At 34.8% G+C, this 15629-nt stretch overlaps 1 protein-coding gene across 2 annotated transcripts; it reads left to right on the top strand.

Moving 5' to 3' along the window:
• Positions 1-8696: 8696 nt before the first annotated feature.
• LOC129309752 (probable sucrose-phosphate synthase 2) lies at positions 8697-15539 on the top strand. 2 transcript variants are annotated; one of them, XM_054951451.1, is made up of 12 exons: positions 8698-9462; positions 10001-10233; positions 10752-10815; positions 10910-11608; positions 11922-12050; positions 12118-12249; positions 12337-12513; positions 12597-12650; positions 12741-12803; positions 13071-14018; positions 14100-14227; positions 15061-15539. In XM_054951451.1, exons 1-12 carry the CDS (start codon positions 9184-9186, stop codon positions 15341-15343), a joined length of 3189 nt encoding a protein of 1062 aa, XP_054807426.1. In that variant the 5' UTR covers positions 8698-9183; the 3' UTR covers positions 15344-15539. The 2 variants fall into 2 exon arrangements, with proteins under 2 accessions (XP_054807427.1, XP_054807426.1); XM_054951452.1 differs by lacking the exon at positions 12118-12249 and having other exon boundaries at positions 8697-9462.
• The last annotated feature ends 90 nt before the right edge of the window (positions 15540-15629 follow it).

Below are 15629 nucleotides of genomic sequence, written 5' to 3'. Positions count from 1 at the left end.
CGACCTTACAGGTTATGGATTAAATCCACAACAATCATTCATTTCCCTGGAAAACAGCTACTGAGTTATAAATATATCTTATTAATATTAGCCAGAAAAGTCTCGCTGAAGAATGTACAGGGGTATTTAGATTTGAAAGAAGTATTCATCCAATCGTCCAAAGAAAATAGTTACTATTCATCCACCAAAAGGTGATAGATGTGTAAACAGATAATAAATAAACAATGAGATGTTTTTTCCTTTTTTTTTTTTTGGGTAAATGCAGTCAAATATTTAATTATAAGGGGAAGATAAAGTTCTAGCACAGATTTTCGAATAATTAGAAAATAAAGAAGGCCAGACTATGGGCTTGTTTGGTTATTGTTTTCATTTTTTGTTTTCAAAAGTTATTTTATAAAAAAATTTTAAAAACTGTTTTTGAGAACAAATAAAAAATAAATTTATTTGGTAACAGTAATTCAAAAACAGTGATAGAATTAAAAAATTGCTTGGCAAAATTAATATTAAAAATAAATTCTAAAAATTAAAATATAATAAAACTCGTTTGATAGAAAAAAATTTTGGATGTTATTTTGCTTGATAGAATTAGTCTATATGTTGCTGTCAATAAAGTATAATTTATTTTTTGAAATTTCCCTACAATTTACAAAATGAGCAATATTTATAAGAACATAAAAATTTATAGACGTAAAATTATTTGTTTAATTTTCTAATTAAACCAAGATAAACATGTAATTATTTAATATTATTAACACATGAAAATTTATTTATTTAATTTAATTAAATAAAAATATGTTATACATGTAAGTTTGCTTATATATGTGTGTGTGTAATAAAATATTAACAAAAATGGAAACATTTTTCAGAAAATGAGAAATGAAAAATTTATATTATAATAAAATGAGATATTTTAATAAATACTAAAAGAATCTACAATTATTACAATAAATGAGATAGAGATATAATTAAGCAAAATAGGGTAGAATTAATTAAAAATCATAAACCAATCATTTTGTATAAATAGAAAAAAGCCTTAACATAAATCTAATTACAGAGAGATCAAATCGAAAGAAATCAAATAACAAAGCAGCATGAGGTTGAGGAAGACAAAAATGTTTGAATCAGTGATCACCAAAACTATCCTCCTAATAGTGTGGGAACAGAAACAATATTTTTTGTTTTTCACTTTTACTCGATAAAAACAACAAATAGGAATAGAAACAGCTAAAAGTTGTTTTGGTTTTCTTGTATTTAAAAACAAAAAATTAAAAACTGTTTTTAAAAAAAATTAAAAACTCATTAACCAAATAAGTTTTATTGTTTTGAAAATATTAAAATAAAAAAATTGTTTTTAAGAATAGAAAACAAACAGGCTCTATAACACTGAGACTCACAAAGTGGGATGTTGCAATCAATAAGTCATGTTGGACAGGATCCGTTTTCATTGGTTTGTAGCGGAATGGTTTGGATTGGCCACTTGTTCAAACAAGCATACTCAAATCCTCAGCATTCTAGGTCACCAGGTCAGCCTGTATTATTCACCAAAGTACTTCCCGAAGGCCGTTGAAGATTACATTCCCCATTCCATTTAAGCCTTGGCTTGCAAAAACTAAAACCTCTGATAAACCTACTTTCATGGAATACTTGTGAAATGACATGTAAAAATTTAACTTTTTGTATTAGTCACTAATTGATGAGACCAAGAAATTTGCCATCCTTTCCATGAGGTTAGCTGCTGAGTTTGCCCATCATAAACACGAAACCTTATGGGCATTGTATACCGATGGGTGGCTGCAGGGATTGCACGATTGGATGATGCCACATGAAAAGTCTAAAGAAAAGACTTTGCTTTATTAATTAGGGTCATCGGATAGGGTGTTTCTCCACCATGCATGGCCATATTCCTTGATCCCAAATGAATAATGTTTCTCGTAACATCAACCTTATTGTCAATAAAAGGTAAAATCATAGTTTGAGTAATGTCCAAAAACATTATTCTTAAAAATTATTTTACCACATCGAGTTGATCACGCGGTAACTCTCTAGATTTAAATAAACTCTTCCTACAAAAAGCAGGAACACAAAACAATATAAATTTACAAAATAAACTTACATAACAATATGAATAAACCAATGTGATATAAGAGGATAGAAAGTTTGAAAGCTTAAAAGCTCCACTAAAACTTGTGGCAAGTATTACCTTTTATAGGCAAAAATCTCAAAAAGCCTGCTACATAAATGAGGTTAAATAAATAGATTTAAGTAGAAAGTTATGGTAATTAATGTTATTTATTTATAAATAACTCCTTTTAAAATACTCAAGATATTTTATAATATTCAACAATCTCTCACATATTTCAAAAGGAAGAAAAAATTTTTGAAAAATTATTTTATAAAAATAATTTTGTAACTCCACAAAATAGTTTCCAAAATTTAAATAAATTGCCTGGTGCCACATCTAACCCATTGTGCGTAGTTGTGCAAGTGAGCCAACTTCTCATCTAAGTCTATTTACTCGCTTAAGTTCACACCTTAGTATACATGCACTAAGGCCACCATTCATTTGAGCAACATAGGACTTTTCTTTTTTAATACAATTACAACAATCCCTCACGCATCAAAAGGGACACAATAATCTAAGTTATTCACATGGAAAATAATGATTTTGAATCTGGTTTCTTTCAATTTGAACCAAGCCCAGACTAATAAAATTTAACATAGAAAAAAGTCAGTGTAACTCTATTTTGAACTAACAAATCTTAGGCATATACTAGAGGGCTTATTAGTTGGATTATATGTAACATCCCGAGTTCTTGATTTTGGAATTATTAGAATTAAGGGATGAATTAGTAACTTGATGTGTTGTTAGAATTTTAGATCATGAAGTAGTGTTTTGACCCTTTGGGATGTTGCATGGGTAGACTAGAATAGAAGAACGCCGTTATGAAGTAGAGTATGTGAGCATGGTGAGGAGTTTCCTCACTATGCCACACGCGATAACTAATGCCGAGTGCATTGCGGCGCACAACACAAAATTCTAATAGATAAAGACGTGTATTAGCTCGTGGAGCCAGGGGAAAAAAGTGAGAAAAATAACAGGAGAGTGGAGAATGAAGGGAAACTCTACTAGGACAAGCGATTTTGGAAGCTAAGACGACGTTTCTAACTTATTACTTATCAGGTAAGTCTCATACCGCCTCAACTTTTAAATCTACACTAATTTCTCTTTGTTTAAACAAATGAAAAACTGAATCTGAAAATTTTAAGGGGTTAATTTCTTACTTTATAGTAATAAATAGGCTCTTTAAATTTAAATTAAAACTTTGTGCTTGGTTTGAATTTTAACGATAGAGCTTTAAAGCTATAGGCTAAAATTGTTTAAATTTAAAAAGAGAAAGTGGGTAAAAATTTATATATAAGGTTGTAATATTTGATAGTTGGGTGTGAAGTATGTAGATGGACTTAGGATGGACTAGAATAGAGGAAATGATGGCTTTTAGATGTTTAGATGTTTTAGTGGTACTTTTTGTCAATGAGATAATTGACTCTAGGTGCCTTTACTTGTGTAGATTATTGTGTGTAATGTGTTGAATAGCGAAAGGAGCTCAAATAAGGAATTTCTACGCTGCCATGTCATTAACATTATCTACTCTATTTTCTTGAGTGGTATGGGTTTGTTTGGAAGGGCGCATCTCTAATCCGTGACCATAAATACCACAGTTAGCGCACAATATGTTTAGGTCTTCATATTCTAGTTGATAGTCTTCCCTGTCAAGGTGGGATCTTGACATTAACGGTTGTCCTAAATCAATTAAGAGTTTAAGACATGTATTCTTGCAAAATGGCCCCTTAGTTGACAAGAGGTGTGTAAGCCCACCTTTATCATAATGCCAATTCTATTTCCAATATAGGCAAGAGCTTCATTGTCATAATATTCAAGGAAGACCCATGATATATGAACCCAGCATGCTACCTCATCTACAGTCACATTTTGAGGTGTGAATTTTGGCTCCTATGGTCTAGTAGTAAGGTAGTGGTCATATATCATCTGAGGGCCACCTATGGAGAGTGAAAGTAGTCTTCCTTGTTTGATAACTTGACCACAAAGTAACCATAACCTATGTTGATAAGTCGGATGACTCCCTTTTTAGCCTAGATTGTCTGCAAGCGTGATTCCAAAGCCTTGAAACCAATAATCTTGTCCAATAGTTTAACAATGACAGCTTTCTTCTAGGCCTTGTAAAGTCTTTTCTTGACTTTTGTTGAAAAAAAAGGTAGGGGAGTTTCTTTAAGATTCTTAATAGTTTGATAGTCAGGTTCCATTGGGTCTGTTGTATTGTCATCGAAGTTGTTCTCATCTTCCTTTAGTTCATCATCCAAAGAGTCTTCCTCTCTGTCAATACACTTAAGCTTTTCTACAAAAGTCAATTTTTGTATAGTTTTTCTTGATTCTTTATCACCCAACTTAGGCCAATGGCCCTGTAAGAGATTCTCTTCACTTGTACCATTAGCATTTTTAATCTTCTTGAAGCTCCATGCGAGTTGATTATCTTCTTCCACAATTTGAGGGCTACTTTGATGGAGAGAGAGTTTCTTGAAGGGAGACATCGAACACATTTCCTTCCTTCATGAGTTGAGATTTATAGTCATAGATATTGTTAAATAATAATGAAAAATATAAGGAAAAAATATTAATATGTGGCTCAAACAATATCTTGCTTTCCATTCGGCCCAACCAACAAATAGTCATGATTAGAATTTGAAGTGCTAAGGCTTGTTAAGCAATCTAGAAGGCCCGGTCCATAGCCTGATATTTGTGACCCAAAGCAATGCCTAAGGTTAAGTCCGGTTCTACCAAGTAAAGCTTATTTTTACAAGGTGTTAGAATGCAAAAAGCCTTGTAATTTAGTGGTTTACAAGCTCTTTTATAAATGAGAAGTTGCAAATCACATCTTGCTTATAACTTTAAGTTGATAGTATCTAACCCTCCAATAAAAAATGTTTATTTATACAAGGTGGTAGTCCAAATAGTTTTTTTTTAAAAAAAATGGAATAGTGTTTTTATATTAGGTGACTTGTAAATAATTTTTTTAAAATCATTCTCACACCCTACACACACTCTCTCTCTCTCTCAAGAAAGGCCACACAACCCCACACGCACTCTGCTACTCACCTGAAATTAATTTGAACTCACGACATTTTTCATGTAAAGTCCTCTTGATAACATTAGCTATTTTTTTGAGTGGAAAGATTTTGCTGCACAAAGGACCAGTATTAAGCATGCTCTCTAAAAATCATTTTAGATTAAAAATTTGTACCCAAACAACATCCTCCATTTTTTAAAAGTGTAAAAGCACTTTCTAAATGAAAAAGGTTAGGAAAACTAACCATCAATTCAATGGCTAAAATAAAGGATATTTCAATAGTTTAAATTTAAATGAAATAAATAGATTCTGGGGATATTCGGTCAGGATGGTTTGGAATTATTGGCGAGGGATCAGGCCTTAGAAATGCGTAATGAGAGGGACAAGGGGGTGTCAGTTTATGCCAATTGAACCTTGTTTGGCTGCTCCACCACTTGGAAACTTTTAAAACTGAAACTTATTAAAATAAAGAATAATGGGCGGTGCTGTGCAATGCAATGGAATGACTTGTGTGAGGAAGAGCTGAGAACATTTATTAACGAAAAGATGACGAGATCAAGTTTGGTTGCTAACATGGGGAGGGATGATGTCTCTCTTGCCACATACTTTCGCATCACCATTTGCCCTTTTCTGATTTAACCATGTATCAGGGCTAAGGTATTACCGAATCGAGTTTGATCACATCTATTTAAATTTATTTTTATAAATGTTTGAGTTTGAAAAATCAAATATTTTTATGTAACTAGACTGTTGAGCCTAGTAGTAAAAATAGGTTGAGGTTCGAGTAACCTTTCAAGTCTCATTAATTTTGTTAAAAAACATTTGAAAATGAGGAAATATGAATGTTTTGTAATTCATTTTCCATGACATTTTATAAATTAAAATATCCCTTTTGTTTTCTTGGTGAATTTGTTATTTAAATTGTTTTCGTGATAATGTGATATTGTAAAATAATTATTGATTTAATTATTTCAGCAAGTTTAGGTATGAAATATTTGATTCTTCCAACTTCAAATTTAAATTTAAATTATCATGAGTATATTGGCCATAATGGTGATTCTGTGATGGAAAACTATTGTTTTTTATATATAGGACCATCTTCGTGGCTTGAAATTAGTTCTCTTCTCTCATCCTATCTATATGCAGTTTATACACATATATCTTATATCTTGAATGATTAATATGTAAAAGCTTACTTATGATTGTGTTATGATTGAGAATCTAGATTTGTTCTATTTATTTTGATTTTTTTAAAAGATTTTAATTAATTTGTAATATTATAATGTTCAACTTTATTTTTGAAAACAATATTTTTTTAAGGAAATGGCTTGTGGCCTAACCCTAAGTTCTTTGAATAAGGATCCAACTTTTTAAATTTAAGGGATTCAAGCTTATGGGCTTGAGTTCATAATGGCCAAGCTTGCCTGTTTCTCAATTCTATAGGGCATGCCTCTAGACTTAAATAATGTTCACAAATGTAAATACAAATTGCCTACTAATAAAGTTTTTAAATTGACAATTGAATTTGATTTCATAACCTTTTGAGTTATGAGCTAAATTCTTATCAATTAAACTAACTTTTATTAATTTGATGAATCTCCACTTTATTAGTTACTTCTTTGATCTTTTTTATAAGGCAGAGAGATAATATTAATTATGGTCAATTTTTATAAAGTACTCTACTATTTTTTATATTTATGTTTATCTTTTGCTCTTATTAAATGCTAATAAAAATTATTAAAATAGTTTTTTTGGTCTCTATTAAGGAATAGAGGTAAAAACTTATTAAATTTTAAGACAAAATTAATAAAATTTAATATTTTTTAATTCTAATAAAATATATTAAAAATAATTTTTAAATAAGATTAGAGAAAGTAATTGACATGTGTCCCTCGTTAAACATCAAACCTTCGCGTCACATATCATCTCCTCTAACTTATTTATCCATTGAAGAGATATCTGTCAACCTGCATATCTTCAAAGTCATCGAGTCTCATATGTTGGCTTACTGCCTCCATGGTTACAACAAAGTATATCATTCTCCTTGAAATTTAAACAGTTTTGCCATTAATCATGTTTTCTTATAAGAAAAAAAATTCAAGTGGGTTGAACCCCAGTAGCTTACTAGGGCCAAAGTTTGTCTTTGAATTCAAAAAGTGTTTACATAGAAGCTTATAAATTGCTTACCAACAAGATTTTCATACCAACAACAATATTTGATCCCACAACTTTATTAGCAATGATATTCCAAATTTTTACCAACTAAACCAACATTTACCAGCAACTAATCATGTTCTTTCACTTAGACTCATCCTGTCATTAATTCCTAAGCTTGAAAGGTAATGTATCAACATTCCACTTCATATAAAAATCTTTCAAAGTGCAAATGATAGTCTAAACCTATTAATCACGCCGCCCAATTTAATTTCATCTTAAATAATTAAAGCTCCTAAGCGCTACGTTGAACTCTGTAAGCCCAATACGCGACCGTGCACAGTAAAAGGGGACAAATATATTCAGTAGTACTGAAGATAGAGGTGTGCGTTAATACATGCTTTCACTGAATATAAAAATATACCCACTTTCCTTTTTAGGTCAACCATTCCTCTATTCACGAATCAATGAACATGCATTCAATATTTAATCACTTAATCTTACTTCTTTTTAAATAAAAAAGATCAATGTATAATGTAATGAAAAGGAAAATAACAACATTAATGTTTCCAAAGTATTAAAAGGGAGGGGAAATTGGCTAACAAGTTCTCAGTAAAAGCATAAACACGAACAGAGCAAAACGAAGATAGCAAGAAATTAAAACAATGTCCTGCCCGATGACCTTTTGAGGGTTGTTTTTCATGGAATATAAGGATTGATCAGCCGCTTCTTATAGCAATATATCTCCTGATTACTTGACAACCCCGGCGACAGTACGATTTTCTCATCATGATGAAAAGCACCATTTCTTAGCCTAAGAATAACATAATAATGTTTTGCAGGAGCCATGGCAATGAAGAAATAATGGCCTTGATCCTATTGACATTACCAATATTAGCAAAATGAGAAGAGTGCATGGATAAAACATCAAACCAGCTTGATGTATTGTATGTATGGGCATGTACATAAACTATGATCAATTGATCGATCCTTCTTGGAACACAAACACATAATTTTTTTTAATTGAATTAACGAGTAAATACTCATCTTATTTCTTATTTAGTAATTAATGACATTTTTTTTCATTGAATGGACCAATACAAGTTTTTAAAATTACAGCAAGTGCCTAGCAACTCGATTGTGAAGGTGGTTAGATAAAAGTTACCATATCATGCCATATTTGGAAATAAAATTTGTGATCAGTAATATGAATAAAAAAATGAAGCAGCTTGCATTGGAAAAACTGTGAGAGAGGAAGCAAGCGTAAGGATCGCACTGGGAAGCGGACAGCGTGGGAAGCAACAGTCCAGAACAACCAATGCTGGAACTCCTGATTTCATTCCCTCTCTGTTTCATTCATTATTCGCAATCCCAAGGCACCACAAGTCCACAACACAAGACAACAAACTAATCTCTTCTCCTTCATTCAATGCCTCACGCCCAGCTTCCACTCCGCCCCCTCACCCCTCACTCCTCCACGTGTCTCTCTTCCCTTCCTCATCACTCCTTTCTCCTCTCCATTTCCCTCTAATTTTAGCCTTCTTTTCTTGCTACTTTTAAGAGCTCAGCTCACGTTCCATTTAAGTCTTTTCCCATTATTCCAAATTCATCCATTTTTGCACCTCCTTTCCTGTTCAGCACCTCACTTCTCTCTTACCCTGCGTGCAAATTCACCCAATTTGATTCTTTCGCCATCCAGACACCCCTTTATAGAAACCACGTCCGCGTTGGATAACTCCAGAGTTTCCGTATTATTCAAGAAACCGCAGGCTATTATCATTCACTCTGTTCTCGCACGGCAAAAATTGCTTGTTTTTTAAGACTCTGCATGCCTTATTTCTGTCGACTAAAGGCAATCAGAAAATCGGCTTGGAAGTGAGGGAAAATGGCTGGGAATGAGTGGATTAATGGGTACCTGGAGGCCATCCTCTCGACGGGGGCTTCCACCATTGATGAGCAAAAGGCAGTGCCTGCTCCTCTGAGAGAAGGAGGGCATTTCAATCCCACCAAGTACTTTGTGGAAGAGGTGGTGATGGGTGTTGATGAGTCTGACCTGCACCGCACGTGGATCAAGGTGGTTGCCACACGCAATTCTCGCGAGCGCAGCTCCAGACTAGAGAACATGTGCTGGCGCATTTGGCATCTTGCTCGCAAGAAGAAGCAGGTTCTTCTTACAAGCCTCTACACTTTATTGAACGTGCATAATGATAAAACGCATCGATACCAGCATCACCTGGAAAATATTATCCTCCTCCACTCATTTGTGATTTTCTTTTTGTACCAAGTGAACAAAAAAATTGATTTGTGACAAAAAATTTCATGTAGTTTCATCTGCCAATAAAAATGCCAGTCCTATGCATGTCTATTCGTTGACCCGACACTGTTCAATTTCTTCGAGGTACCTTCCCCTATGCTGGTATAAGCAACCTTTCAGTGTTTAATAAATAAGAATTCTTAATCCTCATGTATTAAATTGTTCTGGATTAACCCGAAGGCAATTTATGTTTAAATTTTTAATACAAGGATAAATTAAACTGTTCTAGACATGGAATATAACCTGTGAGTTACCAGAAACTGTCTCGTTCAAGTTTTCGAGTTACTTTGCCTTGATCCTTCAACCAAGTAACAAATCAAGGAAAGTACTATTTATTGCGAAGTAAGTGCATGTGAGGCTAATTGCCACAGCCGTGTGCTTTGTACAGTTGGAATGGGAGGAAAATCAGAGGTTGGCAGATCGAAGGTGGGAGCGAGAACAAGGACGCAGGGATGCTACAGAGGACATGTCCGAGGAATTGTCAGAAGGAGAAAAGGGGGATGGTTTGGGGGAGAGTTTGCAGATTGAGTCCCCGAAGAAAAGGTTCCAGCGCCAAATTTCTACCTTGGAAGTATGGTCTGATGATAAAAAGGAAAAGAAGCTCTATATCGTCCTCTTAAGGTATATACAGTTTTTGCCATTTGCTTAGCCCGTCATTTAGAGTTATCTTAAATCGATACGTTATTCAATACCTTCGCCAGTGATTACCAAAAAGAAAAAAAAAAAAAAACTTTAGCTATGCGTCGGATGCATTTGCCTGTTATCTACGCTGTTTAGTGCAGATGCTGGGAAGGGCGTCGGAGTTAGTTTCTAAGACTCTCACATGCGAAAATATAACTGGTGATAATGCCCTTATTTCTTTCATCGTCTGTGGTTTTGCATATTGGGTGGAAAGTGGTCTTGATGTGGTTGGGAACTCTCTGAAGATTAATCTGGTTTAAATATTATTAATACAAGAAAGAAGAAAATGGAATTGCGTTGTGGGCAATGTACTATCAATAATACACACATTTACTCATGGTTTTGACCTTTATTTTTTATCGTAGACCTAGCCTTGCACTGTGAATGCTTTAAACGATAAATTCTAGAAATATATAATTGATAAGTTTTGACTATAAAATTGTCCTTTTGTTCCATAGTTTGCATGGATTGATTCGAGGAGAAAACATGGAGCTTGGTCGCGATTCTGACACTGGTGGACAGGTAACTGTCAATCTTACACTGGCAAATGACAAAGAAATTCCTTTTATTGCTTCCATCTATTTGGTGCATGATGCTCGAAGCAATTTATTTCCAGATCAAATATGTGGTGGAACTTGCTCGGGCACTTGCAAAAATGCCCGGAGTGTACAGAGTAGATTTGTTCACACGTCAAATCTCATCACCTGAGGTTGATTGGAGCTATGGAGAACCTACAGAAATGTTAACCACAGGTTCAGGTGATGATGATAACATTGATGCTGGAGAGAGCAGTGGTGCATATATCATAAGAATACCCTTTGGTCCACGTGATAAGTATCTCAGGAAAGAACTGCTTTGGCCCTATATTCAAGAATTTGTGGATGGGGCTTTAACTCACATTCTCAATATGTCAAAAGTGTTGGGTGAACAAGTTGGTGGGGGTCAACCTGTTTGGCCATATGTAATTCATGGACATTATGCTGATGCTGGAGATAGTGCAGCTCTTCTTTCAGGCGCTTTGAATGTGCCAATGGTGCTGACAGGTCATTCACTTGGAAGAAATAAGCTTGAGCAGCTTATCAAGCAGGGGCGTCAATCCAAGGAGGATATCAATTCAACATATAAGATTATGAGGAGGATAGAGGCAGAAGAACTTTCCCTAGATGCTGCAGAACTTGTTATCACTAGTACAAAACAAGAAATTGAGGAGCAATGGGGACTTTATGATGGCTTTGATGTCAAACTCGAGAAAGTCTTACGTGCACGTGCTAGACGGAATGTTAATTGCCATGGCCGGTTCATGCCAAGGATGGCGGTAAGACTGCATTTTTATGTTAATGCACCTCTCCTTAATCTGAGAATGCTTTAATTCAATCTACACTACACTTGTTTATGTGTTTTATTTCCATTGCATAAAATGCTCCTCCAAAATATTTCTTTCTGAAGCATTTTGTGAGAAGCTCTTTGCAAAGGCATTTTGCCATACTTGCCAACTTTACCAACTGAATGTAGGAGTTCTTCCTCTGCTTGCTTATAATTTTTGGGTTTTGTGATTATTCACTTACTTAAACTGAATGCATTTCCATTGAATGTCTTAATAGATCACCATTGATGCATGTATTCTTCAGGTTATCCCACCTGGTATGGACTTTAGCAGCGTTGTGATCCAAGAAGATGCCCCAGAAGTTGATGGGGAGCTTACACAACTAACTGGCGATGGGACTTCACCTAAAGCATTACCTCCAATTTGGTCAGAAGTGAGTAACTTGTATGTGTGCATATAAACCTTTATGTAATGGACATACAACTTACTACTGCTTGCAGGTGATGCGTTTCTTTTCAAATCCTCACAAGCCAATGATCTTGGCCTTGTCAAGGCCAGATCCAAAGAAGAACATAACCACTTTGTTGAAAGCATTTGGAGAATGCCGTCCCTTAAAAGAACTTGCTAATCTTGTTAGTGTACTTAATGCAATTATCCCTCTTTGCTAAGTAGAACCTGTGGTAAGTTTCTTGTTAAAGGACTAACATCTTTTCAAACAGACGCTTATAATGGGAAATAGGGATGACATAGATGAGATGTCATCTGGGAATGCTAGTGTGCTCACAACAGTGTTGAAACTAATTGACAAGTATGACTTATATGGGCAAGTGGCATACCCCAAGCATCACAAACAAGCTGATGTTCCGGATATATATCGACTTGCTGCAAAAACAAAGGTAAAATGAAAATTTCAATATATTGTTATACCTGTGATATTCTAACTGTGATTAGAAGTTGATTAATTTAAAATTTGTCTCAGGGAGTTTTCATAAATCCAGCTTTAGTGGAGCCTTTTGGTCTTACTTTAATTGAGGTTGGTTATAAGTAACTGGTCATTTTTATTATTTTCATTTCGATCTTAAAACTGTGCACCTTTCATCGGTACTTGTTCAAACTTATTCAGGCAGCGGCACACGGGCTTCCCATGGTGGCCACTAAAAATGGGGGACCGGTGGATATTCATCAGGTAAATGAAGAGTGCCCTTTATTTTAATTTTTCCTTGTCAATTTCATCATTTAGGTTACAGTTTAGATAGTCTGTATTTGTTACAATATGAACTATGTACTTGGATGTAGGAACGAAATTTGAAAATTAATTGTATCAATCTCTAGTTGCTGTCTTGCTGATATTGTTGTGGATTTTAATTTTTCTTTTTCCAGTTATTTATGGTTTTCAAGCAGTATCAAATATGCCTATAATCCCTGGTTTGCTTGTCTTCCCACCATATTTCAGGCCCTCCACAATGGTTTACTCGTGGACCCCCATGGTCAACAAGCGATTGCTGATGCATTGCTTAAGTTATTGTCAGAGAAAAACCTATGGAATGAGTGCAGGAAAAATGGTTTGAGGAACATACACCTATTCTCATGGCCTGAACATTGTCGTACTTATTTGACTAGGGTGGCAGCCTGCCGAATGAGGCATCCACAATGGCAAACTGATACTCCGGGGGATGATGTAACTATCGAGGAGTCTTTGAATGATTCACTTAAAGACGTGCAGGACATGTCCCTAAGGCTCTCAATCGATGGGGATAAATCTTCACTAAATGAATCACTTGATATGGCTGCAGCCAGTGGTGGTCCTGAGATGCAAGACCAAGTGAAACGTGTCCTAAGCAGGATGAAGAAAGCAGATTCTGTTCAAAATCAAGATGTTAAGAATAAGCCACTTGATAATATACCAGGAAAATATCCTCTCTTGAGAAGAAGACGCAGACTGATTGTTATAGCACTTGATTGTTATGACAATAAAGGAGCTCCAGAGAAGAAGATGATCCAAATTGTGCAGAAAATCGTGAAAGCTGTTCAACTAGACCCTCAAGCTGCGAGAGTTTCAGGATTTGCTCTGTCAACAGCTATGTCAATGCTAGAAACAATTGAGTTACTTACATCAGGAAATATTCAAGCAAATGAGTTTGATGCTTTAATTTGCAGCAGTGGAAGTGAAGTTTACTACCCTCGTGCTTATGCAGAAGATGGAAAGCTTTTGCCAGATCCGGATTATGCAGCACATATTGACTATCGTTGGGGATGTGAAGGTTTGAAAAAAACCATTTGGAAACTAATGAATACAATTGAAGGTGAAGACAATTCAAATAAACCTTCCAGTCCAATTGAGGAAGATAAAAAATCAAGTAATGCTCATTGCATCTCATACGAAATAAAAGAACTTAGTAAGGTATATGAAACTTACTACTGTGCTTGCATGATGGTGCAGGAGCAAAAGCACTTAATTCAAATGCTTCTTTCACTTTTGCAGGCAAAGAAAGTTGATGACTTGAGGCAGAAGCTTAGGATGCGAGGTCTGCGTTGTCATCCTATGTACTGTAGGGCATCAACTAGAATGCAAGTTATTCCACTCCTTGCATCTAGAGCTCAGGCACTCAGGTAAACTGTTCATAATGAACAGCATAGGGCATTTTGCAATAAGTTATCATTTAACCATTGCTCAGACCAAGGTTTGAATGCTTGCTTTCATGACTAAGGGAGGATGTAGAAACTACTATTCTTAACCTTGTCGAGAGGTACTAGAAGAGAATCAAAGAACTCAGGAAAGTTCATTCAAATCACTTATTTGTTTAATAGCCATATGTTCTCGCAACGCCAATGAGCAGTGTTGTTGACGAGTCTGAGCTTACTATCTTGTAAGAAAATATGGAAGTAAGCTCATGTTGTTACCCTAAAAAATTGTCAAGTTTCCCGCCAACGATAAAGGTAAGAAAAAAATGATTGATAGATCGTAACAACGGTGAGATTTGCATAAACTTTTGTAATACCCCTTTCATTTTATTAATTTGAGCATACCACTTGCTTTAGAGCATCTGATTGTTAAAATTTATGTGATATTATAGACAGTTAAATTTATGTCCCTGCATAAAAGTATATTATTGGCTTAATATTGCTATATTGTCCTCTTCTATACAACTATTCTTATTAAAAGAGAACAAACTATTTCACTCACTAAATTTACATGCAACCTCCAAATCTTGCGTATTTGATATCAATTATTCAATCGAGATAGCATTATGGTGTTCACTGAATGAATCATTACCCTTAATTTTCATTCTCCTTAGTTTAATATTCAGAAAGACGATGTTTTATCAAGTGGTAGAAACAATATTGAAGTAGGTAGATGTAGAATTCAACTCTGCTTGTACCAATCATAGAGTAAAATGGTGTGTAATAATTAGTAATTGACTGTTTGCTATGGCTGATTTTAGGTATCTCTTTGTCCGTTGGAGATTGAATGTTGCAAATATGTATGTCTTCCTCGGAGAAACTGGGGACACTGATCATGAGGAACTGATTTCTGGAACTCACAAGACCATAATCCTGAAGGGAGTGGTGTCCAAGGGTTCGGAGCAGGTGCTTAGGAGTCCAGGAAGCTACCAGAGAGATGATATTGTCCCAACTGAGAGCCCCCTGGTCGCAAGCATTAGTGAAATAACGGAGGACAAGATTGTTGATGCTTTGAAGCAAACCTCTAGAACTGGAGGAATGTGAGGTTCTAGAGTGATAGGTACATATTCTTTTCCTAATACATTCACTTTTTTAGAGCACAAAATGGAAAATGAATGTAATTCTGTTATTTTTTAACATAGGGTTTAGTCAAGCTGTACCTAGATTGTGGCTCTGTGTTTACAAAATACAAATATTCTTGTTATATACATTATAAAGTTGGGTCAACTCTTTAAGTCTAGTACAGTTACGTGTGATGAGTAATTAGGGAAATTTCATGTCTTCGGATATATTGCAGTCCTGAGATCGAAGTACAATGTGATGAAACTTT

This window comes from Prosopis cineraria, unplaced genomic scaffold, assembly GCF_029017545.1.
Source record: "Prosopis cineraria cultivar Desert tree isolate PC_DT_omini unplaced genomic scaffold, ASM2901754v1 PC4, whole genome shotgun sequence".
Lineage (NCBI taxonomy): Eukaryota > Viridiplantae > Streptophyta > Magnoliopsida > Fabales > Fabaceae > Prosopis > Prosopis cineraria.
The sequence above is the reverse complement of the archived record's forward strand: the minus strand, read 5'-3'. Positions and strand labels throughout refer to the sequence as shown.

Coding starts and splice junctions, on each gene's coding strand:
- LOC129309752 (XM_054951451.1), top strand. CDS start 9,184: ATGGCTGGGAATGAGTGGATTAATGGGTACCTGGAGGCCATCCTCTCG. Junction 9,463..10,000: donor TTGCTCGCAAGAAGAAGCAG/GTTCTTCTTACA, acceptor TGCTTTGTACAG/TTGGAATGGGAGGAAAATCA. Junction 12,651..12,740: donor TTGGTCTTACTTTAATTGAG/GTTGGTTATAAG, acceptor AAACTTATTCAG/GCAGCGGCACACGGGCTTCC.